The 17,673-nt window shown below is 39.4% G+C and overlaps 1 protein-coding gene across 4 annotated transcripts in view; it reads right to left on the bottom strand.

The window, feature by feature from the left end:
* Nucleotides 1–17,673, bottom strand: part of THSD4 (thrombospondin type 1 domain containing 4) — a 590,989-nt gene that overhangs the window by 90,445 nt on the left and 482,871 nt on the right. For all 4 annotated transcript variants that reach the window (XM_079122620.1, XM_079122621.1, XM_079122622.1 and 1 more), the window contains one exon: nt 12,558–12,762. In XM_079122620.1, coding sequence (XP_078978746.1) covers nt 12,558–12,762 — 205 coding nt within the window. The remainder of the gene's footprint in view (nt 1–12,557; nt 12,763–17,673) is intronic.

Genomic DNA, 17,673 nt, shown 5'->3' with positions numbered 1-17,673 from the left:
TAGATGTCAATAAAAGAGCAATTTTTACTTAAAGAAAATCAGTTCCCAATTCAGATTACATAAATACTAGAAAATAAATGAAAAGATAAAGATAATCAAGGAGGCAAATTTTGTCCCCAAAACATAAAAAGTACAGGTGTGATGGCAAGACAACAAGGGAATTGAATGGGTAGGGTTATGTGAAAGAATATTTTCCAAGGAAGAATATGAATATTCACTCAGTTCAGAGAGATGGAGTGGATCTGACACTTACATAGTTTCTAATTCAAAAAATAGAGTGTGGCTCAGAGAAAGAGGAGAGTAGAATGAGGAAATGCCAGAAGTTATCCTTAGAGTTGATGCTAAAACAGCAGGAGAAGACCTAGTAAAGGCAGAATCTGGTTAGTTCTGCTCAAGGGAAGAAGGGAGAGGCATGCTCAGGGAGGATTCCTGAGGGAAGGCAAGACCTGGGGAGAGGAGGGAATGGGCTCTCACTTCTGAAAGTTTGATCCTCCTAGAGGGCAAGGGAGGGCCCAATGACAGCAGTGGCCTTGGAGTGGCTGGTGGACTGTCATAGCTGCATAAAGACAGTCTCGAGAGTCTTGTGTTCCTCAGGTGTTGCTTCTCTTTCATGAAGTCAACTGTGGTTACTCAATGTCATTTAAACCTTAGATATTTCTTCTAATGGCTTAATGAGTATTAATCCCTAATGTGGGAGATCAATGATTTAACTCTTTGCAGAAAGTCAGACTTTGATTTAGAGAGGGAAGCCTTTAAATGGTCCAAGCAGGTGAGGGAATGGGTGGATTTAGACACAGTGCTGTCCACCCTGGCTCATGTGTTCTGAGCTATAGCCTAAGCCAGATAGGAAGCCTGGGAGTGGTCAGCAGCCCTGCTGCTGATCTCTCTGGAGATGCTGCTGCCTGCAGCAGGCTGGGACACAGTGTTACTTTTTCTGCAACGATGGAGATGTCAAATCACTTCCATAAAAATCCAAGAGTCAGACCACTCAATGGCTGTTTCCTGCCTTTGAGGAAAGTGTCCCATTAGGTGTGGAAAAGCAGGTGTAGGCACTTTGCATATTTCTGAGACAGACAATATAAATGAAAGCAAAACAAAACAAAACTAAACTAAACTAAAAACAAAACTCCACAGCTTAACATTTCCCACAAAATAAATGCACAAACAGGCAAACTCAGTCTTATACTTCCAGGGGAGCTAGGTGCTAACTAAAAAGTAGAACACGTGAAGTGACAATGAACACGTGGGGGTGGGTGGAGTTGATTTCATTTTGTTCCAGTATATCTGAAAGCTTTTCAAGGCCGAGCAACTGTGGAAGGAAAAAGAAAGCCCCTGTAAACAGATGTAAGGACATCAGAGCTCTCCTAAATCAAAGGGAAGTGCACTGTCAGACACCAGGTGGAAAGTATGTAATACAAAATTAAGTCCAGGAGTGCTAAAACAAACAACAGCATCTTTCCAAATCACAGCAAGAGGGCATGGGCTCTTTGGCATGGGCTCTTTGTTTTGCAAAGCCTGGGTTTTGGATAGGAATCATAAAAGCTTGTGCTGAAGGAAAGGCAAGAAATGAATCCAAATTAAAAACAAATTCTCAAGATCACCTTTCTCATCTGCAGTGTTGATGAGGAACATCCAGCCCAAAGTTAGGACACGCTTTTGAGTGTTTCCAGTTTTGCTTCTCCCCTGGGGCTGCCACGACCCATGGCGGGTAATCAGGAGGGTCAAAAAGCCCATCTCTGTGTCTTGTCATGGTTTCTGAAAGCAAAGCCCTGGTGCCTGCCATATCACCTGCTTAAATACTCTCTCAAGAACACATCTGAAGTGCTGAGGAGGAGGTGGAGAAACTGGAACTCGGAGGGGAGGTACAATGGTCCAGCCACCATTCAACTGTGGAAAAAAAGGTTGGATACTTCTCAAGAAGTTAAATAGAGAATTAACATGTGACCCCGAAAGTCCACTCCTAGGTATGTGCCCCAAAGAGCTGAAAGCAGTGGATTCAAATAGGAGTTGGACACCAAGGTTCATAGCAGCCCTACTCACAGTAGCTAAAAGAGAAAAAGAGCCCAAGTGTCCATCAACAGATGAACAGATAAACAAAATGTGGTAGGTACATAAAAGGATACAATTCTGATATATGCCATAATGTGGATACGTCTTGAAAACATTATGCCATATGAAGTAAGCCAGAAATCAAAGGACCAGTATGTGATTACACCTGCACAAGATATCTAGAATAAGCACATTCATGAAATAGCAGAATAGAGGCTGTTGCAGGGCTTGGAGGAGGGAGGAATTGGGAGTCATTGCTTACTGGGTGCAGCTTTTGGGGATGAAGTAGAAGTTCTGGAAATGGATAGTGGTGATATTTGCACAGCATTGAGAAGGTACCTAATGCCCCTGAATTATACATATAAAATAGTTAAAATGGTTAATACGTTTATACAAATTTTATGCAATAGAAAAAGTAAAAATGATGAAAGGATTTCTTTCATCGCTCCAAAATGTTCTATTTGGAGCTGGATGTTCTTTTAGAAGCAGTTCTAGAAGAAGTCTGCTGAGAAAGTGAAAGTCTGGTGACCAGGAGGACATAACTATGGTGGTCCAAGGGTGAGACCCATGGTTTCAATCAAGGGTGAGGGAATGGTGAGGAAAGGGAGGGAGCAGTGTGCAAAGGAGTCCAGTAGACCACGTCTTTCTTCTAATGGTGGGGGAGGAGAACACAGACACCCAGCCTCATTTTCCTTGCCAAAGGTCATGGTCACACACACAGAATGTAGGCCTTGAGCAAGGCCTGCACCTGGGTAAATTCCAGACTCCACTGTTCACAAACCATTGATTACATGGAGGTCCCTCAGTCATGTTGGCTTGATGTCCTCACCTGTGAGATGTGAGTGTCAGCACTGGTTCCCGCTTTGTATGAATGTTGTTAGGATTAAATGAGACTGTGGGAGCAGGAATCTAACAGTGTACTGCAAGGTAACGTGAGTGGGGTCTCATGACCACAGTGGGCTGAAGGTGTCCAAGCAAGACCCTGAAGATGGGCCACACACAGCCTGCATGGGCCTCAGGAGAGCCAGCACTGTCTTCATCTCCAAATCCTCAATACTCAGTACAGTTCCTAGCTCATGGCAGATCCTGGAGAGAAAGAACGTCTAAGGCTGGCCTGCTTGTCTTCAAGGAGTGCTCAGCCTCACTGGGAAGAGCACAGACTTATAAACAGATAAGGGTAATAAAATATGGTAAGTGCCAAACTGGGATATGATCAAAGTCCCATGAATCTAAAGAAGAACTTTCTTTGCTTTTCCTTTGATTCTTCTGCCATGTATTAAAAAAGCAAGAAAGACTCCAAATGCCAGAAGGGCAGGCTATGGAAAGCATTTGAAGCTGGAACTTCTGTTGTTGGGGCTGTTTCCCAGCTGGTGAGAGATAGCAACCTAGAAGCCCCTGCCAATCCATTGAGTGAAATCTTGAGCGTAAACTGAAAGAAGGATCTTGGATTAGAAATGAAGACTTCAGAATGACTGGATGGATGCAAACTTAATTGTAGATAACTAATTGTTCCAACAGCACCTTATTATCATTTTTAAAACCCCATTCTGAAATAAGTACCCATAAGTCTTCAGGACCAAAAGCCATCTTAGGTGGCCACATCGGCCAGGGTTTCCTGTCTCAGCACTATTGATGTTTGGAGCTGTCCTGTGCTTTGCAGGATGTTTAGCAGCAGTCCTGGTCTCTATCCCCTAGATGCCAGTAGCACCACTGTTCCCCTCTAGTACCCCAGTTAGAACAATCAAAATGATCTCTAGCCATTACTCAACATATTGAAGGGTGCAAAATAGCCCCCAGATGAGACCTAGTCACATAAGGAAATGGTCTTCTACTCTGAAAGGACATTGGAATGACCTGAGAAATTAAACAGTCCTGACATCTAGGCTGTGCCCCACACCAGATGAATATGCAGGTGAGACTCCAGGTATTGGCATATTTCAACCATGCCTCAAATATCATGCCTCCTGTGAGTCCAATCGGCAGCCATGGTGAGAACCCCTGATCTAGGGAGAAAGGGGAACTATCAATTATGAGAAGCTAGGTGTTTTACATGATTAAAGTTAATAGTTCTATGAAATTATAATTGCTTTCTGATAATACCTATGAGGTTACTGAGTCTCAGAAAGATTAAGGAACTTGTTCAAAAGCAAATCCCATCTGGAGATGGAAGTTCTGCAAAGGTCAATTTCAAAGGGCAGTGCAGACTGTAAATGGAAGATAAGGCCAAGAACTAGAGGCAGATAGGTGCAAGAGCAGAAAAATGCCTCTCAAAGTCCTGCTGCAGTCTTAAGTGAAAGAGTAAACACATCACCATACAGTTATACCCCAGAGAAAGCATTTTCTGATTGAAACAAGGTCAGTCCAGGAGAGACACCAAACAAGCATACTTTAGTTTCTCTTTTGTTCTGTGGGAGGAAGAAACTCCTAGACAGACACAGGGTACAGAAGTTACCAGGATGCTCAGCTAGAGCAATGAGATTTTATGTTTGAGAAGAAAGGTACACTCTTTTACACCTGTGCTGCCATAATCCTGGTTGCTTCTGGCAGCAGAGTAGCAGAAAAAGCTATTTTCCATTTAGCCACCACATGCTAGGCAATTCGTTTGTTTTTAATCTTATTGAATCCTCACATCTCTTTAGGAGAGGTGGCTTTGTGTCTGCTTGCCTGTCTGCCCCTTGCCTATGCACACTCGGAGGAGACCTGCCACAGCAAGTGGACCTGCTCCATTTGGAGGAAAGGCATATTGCAAAAACAGATGAAGATACTTGTGGAGGAAACTCAATGTATTGATACTAAGCAACATTCATCAACTTCATATACTTAAACTGAAAACTAAGGATCAATCATTAGATACTCAGGAGGAAAACAGACGTTTCCAATAAAAATATGTAAAAAGCTAGTTTTTAGAAGGAAAAATTCCTTGCTCTGATAAAGGCGTCCATCAGAGACCTAAGCAAACATGTTAGTAGCATTCTCAAATGTCAGAAATCAGATAAGGAAGTCAATTATTATAATTATTTCCAAAATGTTTGGCGGTCTTAGTTTCTAAGTACAACAAGGCAAGAAAGAAAGTATGAGCAAAATATTTTAAAGGAAGATAATGATAATATTATTTATAGATGTCATGACTGGCCATTTATAAAAACCTAAGTAAAAAAACTAAAAATCTAATAGAAGTATTAAAAGAGTCTAGAAGAGCATTCAGATTGAAAATAAATATATAAAATAAACTGATTTCACATATACTCACATGACTAATTGAAAACGTAATGGAAATGAAGATGTCATGTACCATATTTGCAAAAACTATAAATTTCATAGGAGTAAACCTAATAAAATAGATACAAAGTCTAGATGAAGAAACTTTATTAAAGAACACATAATGGGAGACATACTATTCTCCTAAATCTAAAGACTCAGTGTTGTGAAGACATTTTTTCCCCACCTCAAATTAATCCATGTTTACTGCAATTCCAACCAAAATCTCAACAGAATTTTTATGGATATGGCAAGATGATATTAAAGTATTTTTAGAAACAAATGTTCATGAAATCTTTGGAAAAGAACAAAGTGTTGTTCTGGGTTTGTGACTCAGTGGTAGAGTGCTTGCCTAGCACATGTGAGGCATTGTGTTTGATCCTTAGCAGCACATAAAAATAATAAATAAATAAAGGTATTATGTCCATCTACAACTAAGAAAATTGTTTAGGTAGGGAATTAATTAAATGTTTAGGCAGAGAATTGAGCTACAAAAGAATAAAACATAGGGACTGGGGTTATGATTCCGTGTTAGAGCACTTGCCTAGCATGTGTGAGGCACTGGATTTGATTCTCAGCACAACATATAAATAAATGAATAAAATAAAGGTCTATCAACATCTAAAAATATTTTTCAAAATAAGAATAAGACATATTATGAAACTACAATGCAAACAGTATGGTACTAAAGCAGAAGAGACAAATAAATGAATGGGCCTGCACTGAGAATCTACAAGTGCATCTAAATATACTTTAATTTAATATATGGTAGAGATGGCATTTCAAATTAATAGGAGAAATTTAATAACTGGTGTTGTAACAACTACCTATGTGGAAAAAGAAAGTTGAATTCCTACTTCATACCACACACACACACACACACACACACACACACACACACAAATGATTCCAGATGTATTATATATTTAAATATAAGAATACAGCCATAAAAGTAATAGAAGAATACTTAGAGAATAATTTTATGATATTAGAGGTGGGTGGGTCTTCCTAGGTAATATAAAATCTATCAGCCATAAAAAATGATTGACAGACTTGACTATATAAAGATTAAACATTTTCACTAACACAAGATAAAGACTAATATTTGCATTAGATATGAGCAGAAAGTGGTTATTACTCACAACATATGTGACTTCTGAAAATCAGTAAGAAAACTACAAACAACTTAAAAATGGCAAACTCAGATTATGTTGTTATATCATATGCATGTGTGAATATATAATAATTCCCACTATTATATGCAACTATAATACACCAACAAAAATATGCAAAAATAAATATGGGAAAAAATTCTGAAAGCAACAAAAATAGCAAACTTGTAGGAGTACAAAGAATGATAAAAGTTAGTATTCAGAAAAATGCAAATAAAAAGGATTTACAGAGCTGGAAATTTAGTACATTCATGTTTAGTGTTGGTAAGGGTGTGGAAAAAGGGTTCTTTTATATACTTTTGGTGGGAGTGTAAATTAGTACAACTACTCTGGAAAGGAATTTTTTTTTTCTTTCAGAATTTTGCGTTCCATTTCATCTGCAAATTCTACTTCCAGGAATGTGTCTTACAGAAATACTTAAGTGTGAAAGGATATGCATCTTAGGATATTCATGGAAGCACTATGTGTTAGAGAACCTTCCTTTAATTTCTTCTCCAAGAACTTTGCTATTTCTTCCAGAAACAACTTTTCCAGTTATTTACCTTGGGTTTTCTTGTTCACTCTATAGGCTTCTAAAAATGTAATGATCCTTAGTTGTTCATTCATGCTGTTTTCAGTTACCCATTGATATGTAGGACAAGAGCCATGAGAAGGCTGCCTGAGAACCCCACACACATCATTAGTGCTTATTAGCAGGCCAAGTTCCAGAGAGTGAGGGGATGGGGTACCAGTCAGTAATGGCTCCTTTCTCCAATTCCAGAATCAATATTGATGTCTGTACTTGGAGCATCAACCCTTCACCCATGTCCTATTTCCTTCAGTTTCTGAATGAGGAGGTAGTTGCCAGCATTCTGAATCTCTATGTGTGTGTATGTGCTAGGGTGGTGTGTGTGGGGGTACCTATTCCATCTTTAGTTTTTTTTCAGAGGAAATCAAAGTTTAGTATGGTTCAATTGGTTCAGCTTATCAATGTCATTATGTATCCTTCAACTTTACCTCCTTCCTCCCAGGCTCAATAGTTCCTGGGCTCTGTCCCACAGGTCCCTCCTTAGTATAGTCACTGCTCATACTGAGCCTGTGATGCCACTGCTCTGTCCTGTTAATGAAACTTCTTCCATCTGCCTTCTGAATTTCAGAAATTTGTTACCATCATTTGTGCATAGATGGCCCCCTTCCATTCTGCTTGGTGATTGTAGGTTATAGATCTATATTTTTATTCCTTTTGTCTTATTTTGATGGAATCTTGGGAGAAGGGGAAGAAAACCTCATGTGTTCAGTTTGCCATCTTAAGCCCAAATTAAAGTATTATTTGCAATATTAGAAAACCGAAGACAATCTAAACATCCCTCAATAGGGAAGGACCTAAACACATTATATTACATCTGCTATGTGGAATACTCTGCACTCAAAGAAATGAATTAGCTTTATATGCATTGATATGAAAAGATGCCCATGATATTAGTATTAAAATAAATAAGCAATTTCAAAAAGTGTGTATGATAATATTGACTTTAGAAAATATATACTTTCATTTGTATCAAGGGATGGAGAAGACACACTGAGCTGCTAACAGTAGCTCCTTACCACTGTCATAACAGTTGAGGACAGCAGAACTAGTGTAGGATTCCCATCAAGAGGGAATTTTATCTTTTTGCTTTAGATTGGCTGTATCACTTGAAAATTTTACAACATACATGAAAAAAATTTCTTTGGGATTAATCTTCAAACAGACTTAAAACATCATTTAACATTAAATATTTTTTAAACATTCTAATCTTTCCCCATATAGAAAGTTCCTCAACTAATAAAGTTTGAAAATAATAGATGGTCCATGATACTTCTTCATTTTTAAATGCTGATCATTTCTATTGTTTAAAAATTGTATGAGCACAGGCTTAAAAGTAAATGTATTGCCAGTTTATTTTTAAAAGCTTACAGACCTTCAAAAATTCCTTTCAAATCTACAACTCTATGACAATGTAACATGTTGCCAGGTGGTAATGTTCTGAATAATCAGTTTCTGCTTGGTATGCTTTCATGTCTGATTTCTTAACTGTTGCATAATGACATTAGTAAACTGAACTGACTGAACTATGTCAAACTTGGATAGTTTATCTAAAATAATTTTACAACATCTTATTAAGGAAGAAAAAATTAATATAAACTGCCAATCATTTAAATAATGTCAGATTGAACTTTTTCCCCCCAAATAGCAGGATTGAGAAAAATTCACATATAAAGGGAGAATTCCTAGCTTAACAACAGATAAAGGGAGTTCTAAAGTTTTACCTCTTTAAAAAAAATCTATAAATCTAGAACCCATTAACAGTCTAATTTTGGAGGATTTTAAATAAATTCAAATAAACACAGAATTTGGGAGCTCAAATGAGATGATTAAACATTCTATAACCTGAAATATGCATGCCATTAAATGTCACAGTTTCCCCAGCTTTGCTCAGAGAAAACAGTAGCATCATGACATGGTGAGCTAGCTACCTCCCCCAGCTCTACATGGGCCAGTCCTCCTATGGCAGGGCAGGGACCAGACACAGACTGCAGAATCAGAGGCTGGCAGGTCTGGTTTTGTTGGCCAAACTCAAAATTAAGTTCAATGTACCATTGCTGTTAACATATTAGCCAAGATCTCTGGTGTACATGCCTCCTCTACTTGGTTTTTGATTTTTAAATTTCAGTTTTCATACCCGAACTCTATAACTGTATCTTTAGTAACTACAAATCCTTTTTTAATCAAGAAAAGTAAACAATGTTCAGTTTGAAAAGGCAGAAGACTACTTGTGGAATTGCTTCAGAGACTTAAGTGCCATAAATATATATATTACTTCAGTATGTTGTATGGTATGACTACTATCATTATCCATATAAGTAGGGTAAGTAATTTAAACCTTGAAGGCTTTAGAATCTTTAAAAGTGAGATGATTATACCTATATCTCTAGCACTAAAAATGCAAGTATACAAGTCTGACCATTTTTATAGGAATCTATTTTCTATTGCTATCAAATTTAGGGATTCAGTCACTGAAAAAGATTAAGTATTTCACACAAAAAGTTTGAATGCTATTACAAATAACTAAAGATAATTCTGGAAAACAACAGGGCAACTGAAAGAACAAGTTGTACAATTTCAAAAAATAATGATTCAAAATTGGAATAATTAATTTCCTTTAGACTGCTTATTCGACAGAATAAACTTATTCAAATGGATGAGATGATATTGTGTATGAAGTCGAATTTTACAGGAAATTGCAATTTGCAGGTGTGTCCAGGTGATGTAAGTGTGACAAAGCATTCTCTCTCTGGAGCCTGCCTGCTATTTCTGCCCTCTCTCCTAGCCCACGTGGCATCACGTAGTGCTGCCATGGACACGAAGGTTTTCTCGTGCACCACACTGGTCTCTGGGCATGGAAAGCTGAACTTGACCTCCTGAATCACCTGCCTATTGCCTTTTGCTACTTCTATTTTCCCTTTTCCTCTTCTTCATCTCTTTTAAGGAGAGAAGGAGTTTTTATTTTATGAAGTTTTTAAAAAATTTGTTCTAATTAGTTATACATGACAGAATACATTTATGCATTTTGACAAATCATACATAAATGGAATATAATTTCTTATTTTTCTGATTGTACATATTGTAGGATCATTGCAGTCATATATGTACATGAGGTAATAATGTCTGTTTCATTCTATTGTCCTTCCTACCCCCATACCTCTTCCCCTCCCTTCACTCCCCTTGACCTAATCTAAAGTACCTCTATTCTTCCCTAGTGCCCCCCACCCCTATTGTGGATTGGCATTTGCATATCAGAGAAAAACATTCAACCTTTGGTGTTTTGGGTTTAGCTTATTTCACTTAGCATGATATTCTCCAACTCCATCCATTTACCAGCAAATGCCAGAATTTCATTCTTCTTTAAAGCTGAGTAATATTTCATCATGTATGTATATACCACATTTTCTTTATCTATTCATCTGTTGAAGAGCACCTAGGTTGGTTCCATAGTTTAGCTATTGTGAGTTGAGCTGCTATAAACATTGATGTGACCATGTCACTGTAGTATGCTGATTTTAAGTCCTTTGAATATAAACCAAGGAGTAGGATAGCTGTGTCAAATGGTGGTTCCATTCCAAGTTTTCTGCGGAATCTCCATATTGCTTTCTGTAATGGTGGCACCAATTTGCATTCCCACCAGCAATGTATGAGTGTACCTTTTTCCCCACAACCTTGCCAACGTATATTGTTGCTTATATTTCCATGAAATTTTCATGTCCTGACAAACTCTCTGGGGCAAAATAAAGGGAGTGGACTTTTGCCCACTGCCTAACAAGTGTCAGGGGCTCTGTTGAGCATCTGTTATCCTACTGATTCTCATGACCACTAATAAGGTGAAGATTTGGATTCACATATTCCAGAAGGAAACAACAAGGGCCTGAGAGCTGTGTCCATTCAGTCACCTAGTGGATAGTCTCTCAGAATATTTATTTTGTCTTCAAGTGTACAACCTGAAAAGTGCTTGTGGAATAGGACTAAGTATGGTCAGGGAAAATTTGCTAACACAACACAAAGCTAATCAAAAGCGGCATTGTTTGTGGGAGCATTTGAATACAATCACACTTCAAATCATCCCAGGAAGGACAATTTCCGTTCTAGGAGACAGGATGTTTATGGAGATATGATCTCATAAAAGTACAAAAGAAATGAGGAAACACACAAAGACTTTTTTTGTGTGTGTGCTATTAAAAATAACATGAACCACTCACTGGGAAACTAGGCATTCTGTCACTTTGGTGGCTCCTGGATTTGCCAGAGCAAATATAATAGTTTTCTGCTTTACTTGGGCTTGTCTCAAAGACACATCTGCCATCCTTCCTCCTCCAACCAATAAAACCAAGTTAGCTTTGGAGTTAGCTTTGACTGCATTTGGCTGGGTGGGGAAGGGAGGAGCTGTAGAATGTGGTGGTCCTGGGTCTGGAATTATCTTCTGGAGTGATCCTGGTACTTGAAAGTTGCAAAATTAATGATCTTTCAACTGTTGCAACTGTTTTATGCCCAATAGTGTGCCAGTGGAACTGAGGTTCTGAGACTACTCTTGGGTATCATCTTTTAGATAACCCTACCTGGAACTAGACTGCCTGGATTCGAATCCCAGGTCTACCTCTTTCTGGATGTGTGATCTTGGCAAGTTCCAATAACCTCCCTGTGCCTATTTCCTTATCTTTAAAATGGGATTGGGAATAGCTCCTATGTCCTAGAGATGTTGAGAGGATTCAAGATTTTAAACATGGAAAGCATTAAGAATATTGCCTGGCACATAGTTTGTGTTGGATAAATTCCTGATCAATGAATAATTAAAAATAAAAATATTGCTTTTCACTTAATGACATTAAAAAATGGCTTCCTTATATTATCTCTCTAATTTGTACATGCTTACATGAATTGCGAATCAGCAAAAACTAATTCTTTGACTGGTTTGCACTGGAAGGAATGCAAATGGCCTGGAAACCCAGAAGTAAATATTAACAAAGATCTCCTTTAGTAGGAGAGTAGATTAAAAACAGCCTTTTAGTACTGATGATATTGTCCAACATGATTGCTGAAGAGTTCTACAGCTCTCCAGATGATATACGTACTACTAATGTAAGAGACCTGTTGCCCAGGCACATGAAGCAGAAAGAAAGAAAAGTACTTTGACTTTAGACCTCCAGAATCTGTGGCCTCTGGTCACTTTGATCCCCAACAGAAGGAAGATCCACAGACCTACTGGTTCTATAAAGAGCCCTTCACATCTCAGAGGGTCAATGTAGTCTGTTTTCCACTTCACAACCATGTTTCTCTCAGGAGGAACAAAATCTGGTTTAAATGTGTCGATATTCTACATTTAGTTGCAAGACGGATTTTCCCTTTCTTTATCATTTGGGACTGCCAGATGGACTTGGGGGTTCCTCAGTGGAACTCTCTACATGTCTCAAGGCCTCTGGATACTACCATGTCCATCTCACCACCCTGGAAGGAATATATCAAGTTGCAGCAACAGATGGTTTCCTCTGGAAGAAGACCACACTTACCCAAATAGTTGTTGCTCTTGTGCATCTCGGTGATGTTGATTTTTGTGGCTCCTTGGGGAATCTCTACAACGCGATGGTAGCCCAGGCTGGTGAGGGCATGCTTAAACACCCCAGACACAACCTGACAGCCTGTATTATCGCCTCCGCATACCCCGCATTTGTCCACGACTTTATCGGAGCCTAGGTAGTCATCACAGCCAATGCTCTGCAAAGAGGTAAGACAAAAGAGATTCTTGTAGCATGTACCAGGAGCATCCAGGAGCAAAAGGGAGAGGGACGACTGAAGATCTATTGGTAGGAATCAAACTGACCTTCCTGCTCTCCTTGCACTGGTAGATAAGCAAGTTCATGCTTGCAGTCACTCAACAGATATTCACGGAGTACCTACTCTGAGCAAGAACTGCCTTTCCTATCGATTGCTGAAATGTACATTCCAAGGGCAGGGTGAGGGCCACAGACAATAAAGAAGTGAATAAAACAGTACATTTGCTGGTGGTAAGTGGGCTGGAGAAAAGTCACACAGGGGGAAAAATAGGGAGGAGATAGGGCCTAGAAGTCTATTTTTGCAGGTTGGACAGTGAAGTTGTTCTGTGAATTTCCACTGGACTATGGGAGGGCCAAAGATGTTCTATGCTGTACATTTCAAATGGAGAATCTTTTTGGAACCATGATAAGGACTAACTTAAAATTGAGGTTGGCCTCCAAATCTTCTGTTCCAAATTACAGACACAACAAATACATAGCAAAGTATCCCGCCCCAAAGTTGTGTTCCCTGGCCCAGTTTTTTAGGAAATTCAGCAGTCTGAGATCTGAATCTTCACTGATAACTGGCTCTGGAAAGTTAAGCTGCAGGAATTTTGCTTGGTTACTCCAAAGTACTTTTCTTAGAGCAAAAGGCCAGAAACACCAACAAACAGGATGGTAAGCTTCTAAATAATGGAGAGCTCTTTGTATAGTCAGTCTTGTTTAAAGAAACTCTGTCTTTCCTGAATTATCCCCCAAAAGAGTTTCCATTACTCATTTAAGATCTTTTGGCTTTTTCCACCCCCACCCCCGTGTTCCTGTTGGGACAATTTTATTTTGCATTAAAAAAAAATCAAACTTAGAATAGAATAATCTTCATGGAATCTTTCTCCACCTCTGGAGCTCATTCCACAGGGCTCATGATCATGTTTCCTGAACCCAAAATTGGGACTCATGGTCTGAGCAAAGAATTCTGTCACATTTCTGTGGGCAGATGGAAGTAAGCAGAATGTAGTTTGAATGATGAAATATTGGGATTACAGGATTATTCACTGACTTATGGGGATACAGAAAGATGCTTGAAATCAGAATGGTATTCTGAAACTTGAGACATATGTTCTCTGACTCACAGCCTTGTCTTGGTTCTTGAGTTCTAAGAGTAATCATCAGACCATTCTGAGGGACAACATGATCATCAAACCCTCCAAAGCCCACTTTAGACTTGATTAAACAACCCTGGGTCTGTTTATGTGGGTCTTACAGGTCAATCAATGTAGGCAGGGTCAAATCAAAAGACGCTCATTCATTCTTGCCCCTCTAACTTCATGTTTGATTGACATCTTTCTGCAGGCACTGTATGTTTGCATTATTGCTTCCATATTCCTAAGTGCACATCAATCCATCAATAATAACTGGTGTTGTTTCACAAATAGCTTCTCTGTAAAACATTATTTCTGACAATAACAGAACATCATCTCAATATGTTCATCCATACTCAATTAGCCTTTCAAAATGCCATCTAGGCTATGTATTTCTCCTCCCTCAAATATTTCTTGACCCTGCCCCATGCACATTTGAACATGAAAATAAGGAAAATGTCTTCCTTGCATGATTTTCATACCCCCATTGCCTTGGTTCTCCTTTACTTTGAAACAAGGAGATACACTACCAACAGGCGTTTGGTAAAATAGAATCCATGTTGACAAAGCAAGGTTCTAACTTATTTAAGGAGATGGCTCTCACTGTGATGGATGGGGAAGATGGACAGAAGAGCCCATCAGCACTCACTTCTTGCACTGTATGGCAGCAGCTCACTCTCTTCCCTTTTCCAACCTCTGGGCCATTCCTGCTAACCCTGGGCCCAACTAGTCCTAGCTTGAGCTCATTCTCAAGGCATATGTGTTTAAGGCAGAGAAGTTAAGAGCAAAGCATGCTTACAGAATGACAAGGAAAAAGGGTAGGGCCATTAGGAGGGATGGAATGAGGCTGAAGAATGCAGCAGAATTTAAGTATCTTATTTGCCAGGGTGAAGAATTAGAATCTTAGCCTATGGAACCACTGGATGTCTAAAGGGAGGAAGGGCCATGCTCAGACTTACAGATGGTGATTTTGGCTGCAGGGTGGAGGGGGTCCAACCTAATGGGGGGAGTGTGAATAGGCAGTTGAGTGAGTCTCTCTCTTGTAGATAGGATATAGAGGATATTTCACAAATGAACAGGAGTCACCAAAGCTGAAACAGATATTACATCAATCCTTGGTCCCAGTTCAGTTAGAATGGGATCATCACAAGGAAATCACACAAATCTGCATCACTTTAGACAACCACAGGCACAGACAAAACGTTAGTTGATCTTGTGAATCAGACATTACATTCAAATACTGTGCGGAGTCAGATGGATCCTACACCAGATTTCCTGTACTATATGGTCACTCTGGATGAATCTAGACAGGGGGAGGGAGGGCTTCAGCAACTTTCCCTACTAAATGTCCTGCATCCTGGAAGTTGGCTTCAGGAAAGGGTGCGGCCCCACAAGTGATGCCAAAATCTAATAGTGACAACCTGTCTCCTCGGAGCCCAGCTGGATTCTGAGCACCCATGGTTTGCTTCTCAAAACAGAAGTCAGATGAGGGGTAAGCAAATGTCCCTGAAGTGTGGAAACAGCCTTCAAATGTTCTAGTGGCTGCCAAGGCCTCTGAGAGACTGAGTTGCTATGAACTTACAAAGTACCCATATCCACTCCACAAAGCAGAAAGGCCAGTTTCAGAATGACAACTGGGAAGACAACATGTTTTTAAGACCTTTATTTTTTAGTTGAGGCCACAGGCAAATTACGTATGTGACAATTGTCCCTTTCTGCACAGGGCTATTACAAGGATCGTATGATGAAGAATTGAATCAGATATAATTAGATATAATTTGGATTGGCTGAAGAAATTACCTTTGGGCTGAATGATAAGAGAGGCCAACCATGACAAGATCTAAACACCTAACATGTATTTTATCACTGACAGTGTTAAGTGGCTACACCAGGCCAGCCATCTGGGGACTCCCAAGCTGAACCAGACATAGATCCTGCCTTTGGGAATTTGAGTCTTATTGATGATTAGACATATACATAGATAACCACAAGTCATCAGGCAACAAGGACTCTGCATTCTCTATGCCATGCTGGTGGAAGATCAAATTTCCTTTAGAAAGTTGTTAATGAGTCATTGAGTACATATAGTCTGGAGGGTGCAATATCTCAGCCTGAATTAGGGGAATGGGGATGGAGGAAGAGGGTTTGAGAGAAGTCTGGGACACAGTGAAGAGGCCTTGGTGACCCATAGGTCAGGAGAGGAGGGAGGGAGCCCTTCTCCTCCCCCTCTCCCCTCCCCTCAACATTGTTATGTTGTTCACAGAGACTTAACTATATATTCCAAGCTCCTCTGAACATCTATCTTTCTCATTTAATCTTAAAAGCAGTCTGTGAGATGCTAAAAACTATAAGGAACTAAGACTTAGGACAGAGATTAGGTACCTTGCTCTTGGCCATGCTGCTAGAAAAGGGGAGCCTGATTCCATACCAAAACCCATAATTTTAACCATTAAGTAAAGACTGGAAGTCAGAGAATTAGTAGTCACGCTGAGGGTTCTAGTTTTGTGGAGGGAGCAGATGTGGAAGTGACCTAGGTGTAGAGTACAAGTTCAAAGCACTGTTGCCAGAGAGCCCTGGGGAGAGCCTGGCCGGAAGTGACTCTGCAATCACCTCTTCTAGTCTTGAGAAGGACCAATCACCTCATGTATCTCTCCCACTCTGGCTATTTTAACATTATACTCTACACATAGTGAATAAATATTTTAGCTCATCTTCCTGTTACCTTAATTTATAACTTATTTTATAACCTAATGGCATTGTCTAAATGATGTAAACCGGTGACATTCGTATTATACCATTAACTCAAAATCAGAACTTATTTGGATTATCTCAGTTTTTATATGCACTTCTTTGGGCGTATGGTTCTATGGATATTATCACATGCATAGATTATATGCTATGTTGTTTTCTTTAAAGCAGCTGATGTTCTCTTCCAGAACACTGCTATGTAATTGATAAGTGCAGCTGGTGTCATTTAGCAGGAAAAGCAATTTGAAATGATGGAAAGAATGATGGACCAGGCACCAGGAAGGTTGGGTGTAGTCCTGTCCCAGTCCCTGACTTGCCATGTGATGCTCTATGGGTCACTTCCCTCTGGGGTGCTAAAAACAGTCCTACCACCCTCCAGATCTTTCTAAGCACAATATTCAAAATTGAATCTGGCCTGAATTTTGGTTTGTGTATCAGAAGGCTGATCAATTAGCTTCTGATGTAATGACTTAATAACGGCTGCCTACTTTCAAATTCTTTCAAAGGCACCACCAAAGGGTCTTCAGTGGTGCTAAAGTTTGGCACTACAGTCTGCCATTTCCAGGTTGTTGTACTGGCTCTTGCAAATGCTGCCTCTTTGGGCATGTCAATGAGATTTTTCTGAGCCTCTACTTCTAAAAAAAATGTGACTAGGGATAGTGTACTAACTATCTGTTCAGACTGTTGAAAAGATCAAATGGGAAAAACATGGAAAGTACTTAGAGCAGAATGCTTCACTATGGTAGCTTCTCAGGAAATGCTGGGTTTAGTCATCATTGTCTTCATAGATTTGATTAAATATCATTATCATGTAATCACTGGGCCCACCCCTATTTGCATATAGCATTTTAATTTTCTGTTACTTTTTAATTTTCCATTTGGATGAATTGGGAAAAGTCTGAAGATTAAAAAAAAAGAGAGAGAAAGAAAGAAAGAGAAAGGAAAAAAGCCATGGTTGACCATAAAGGCAAGAAGTTTATGCTCTT

The sequence above is a fragment of the Sciurus vulgaris genome (genome assembly GCF_902686455.1).
Source record: "Sciurus vulgaris genome assembly, chromosome: 2".
Taxonomy (NCBI): Eukaryota; Metazoa; Chordata; class Mammalia; order Rodentia; family Sciuridae; genus Sciurus; species Sciurus vulgaris.
This window is presented reverse-complemented; position numbering and strand designations above follow the sequence as displayed.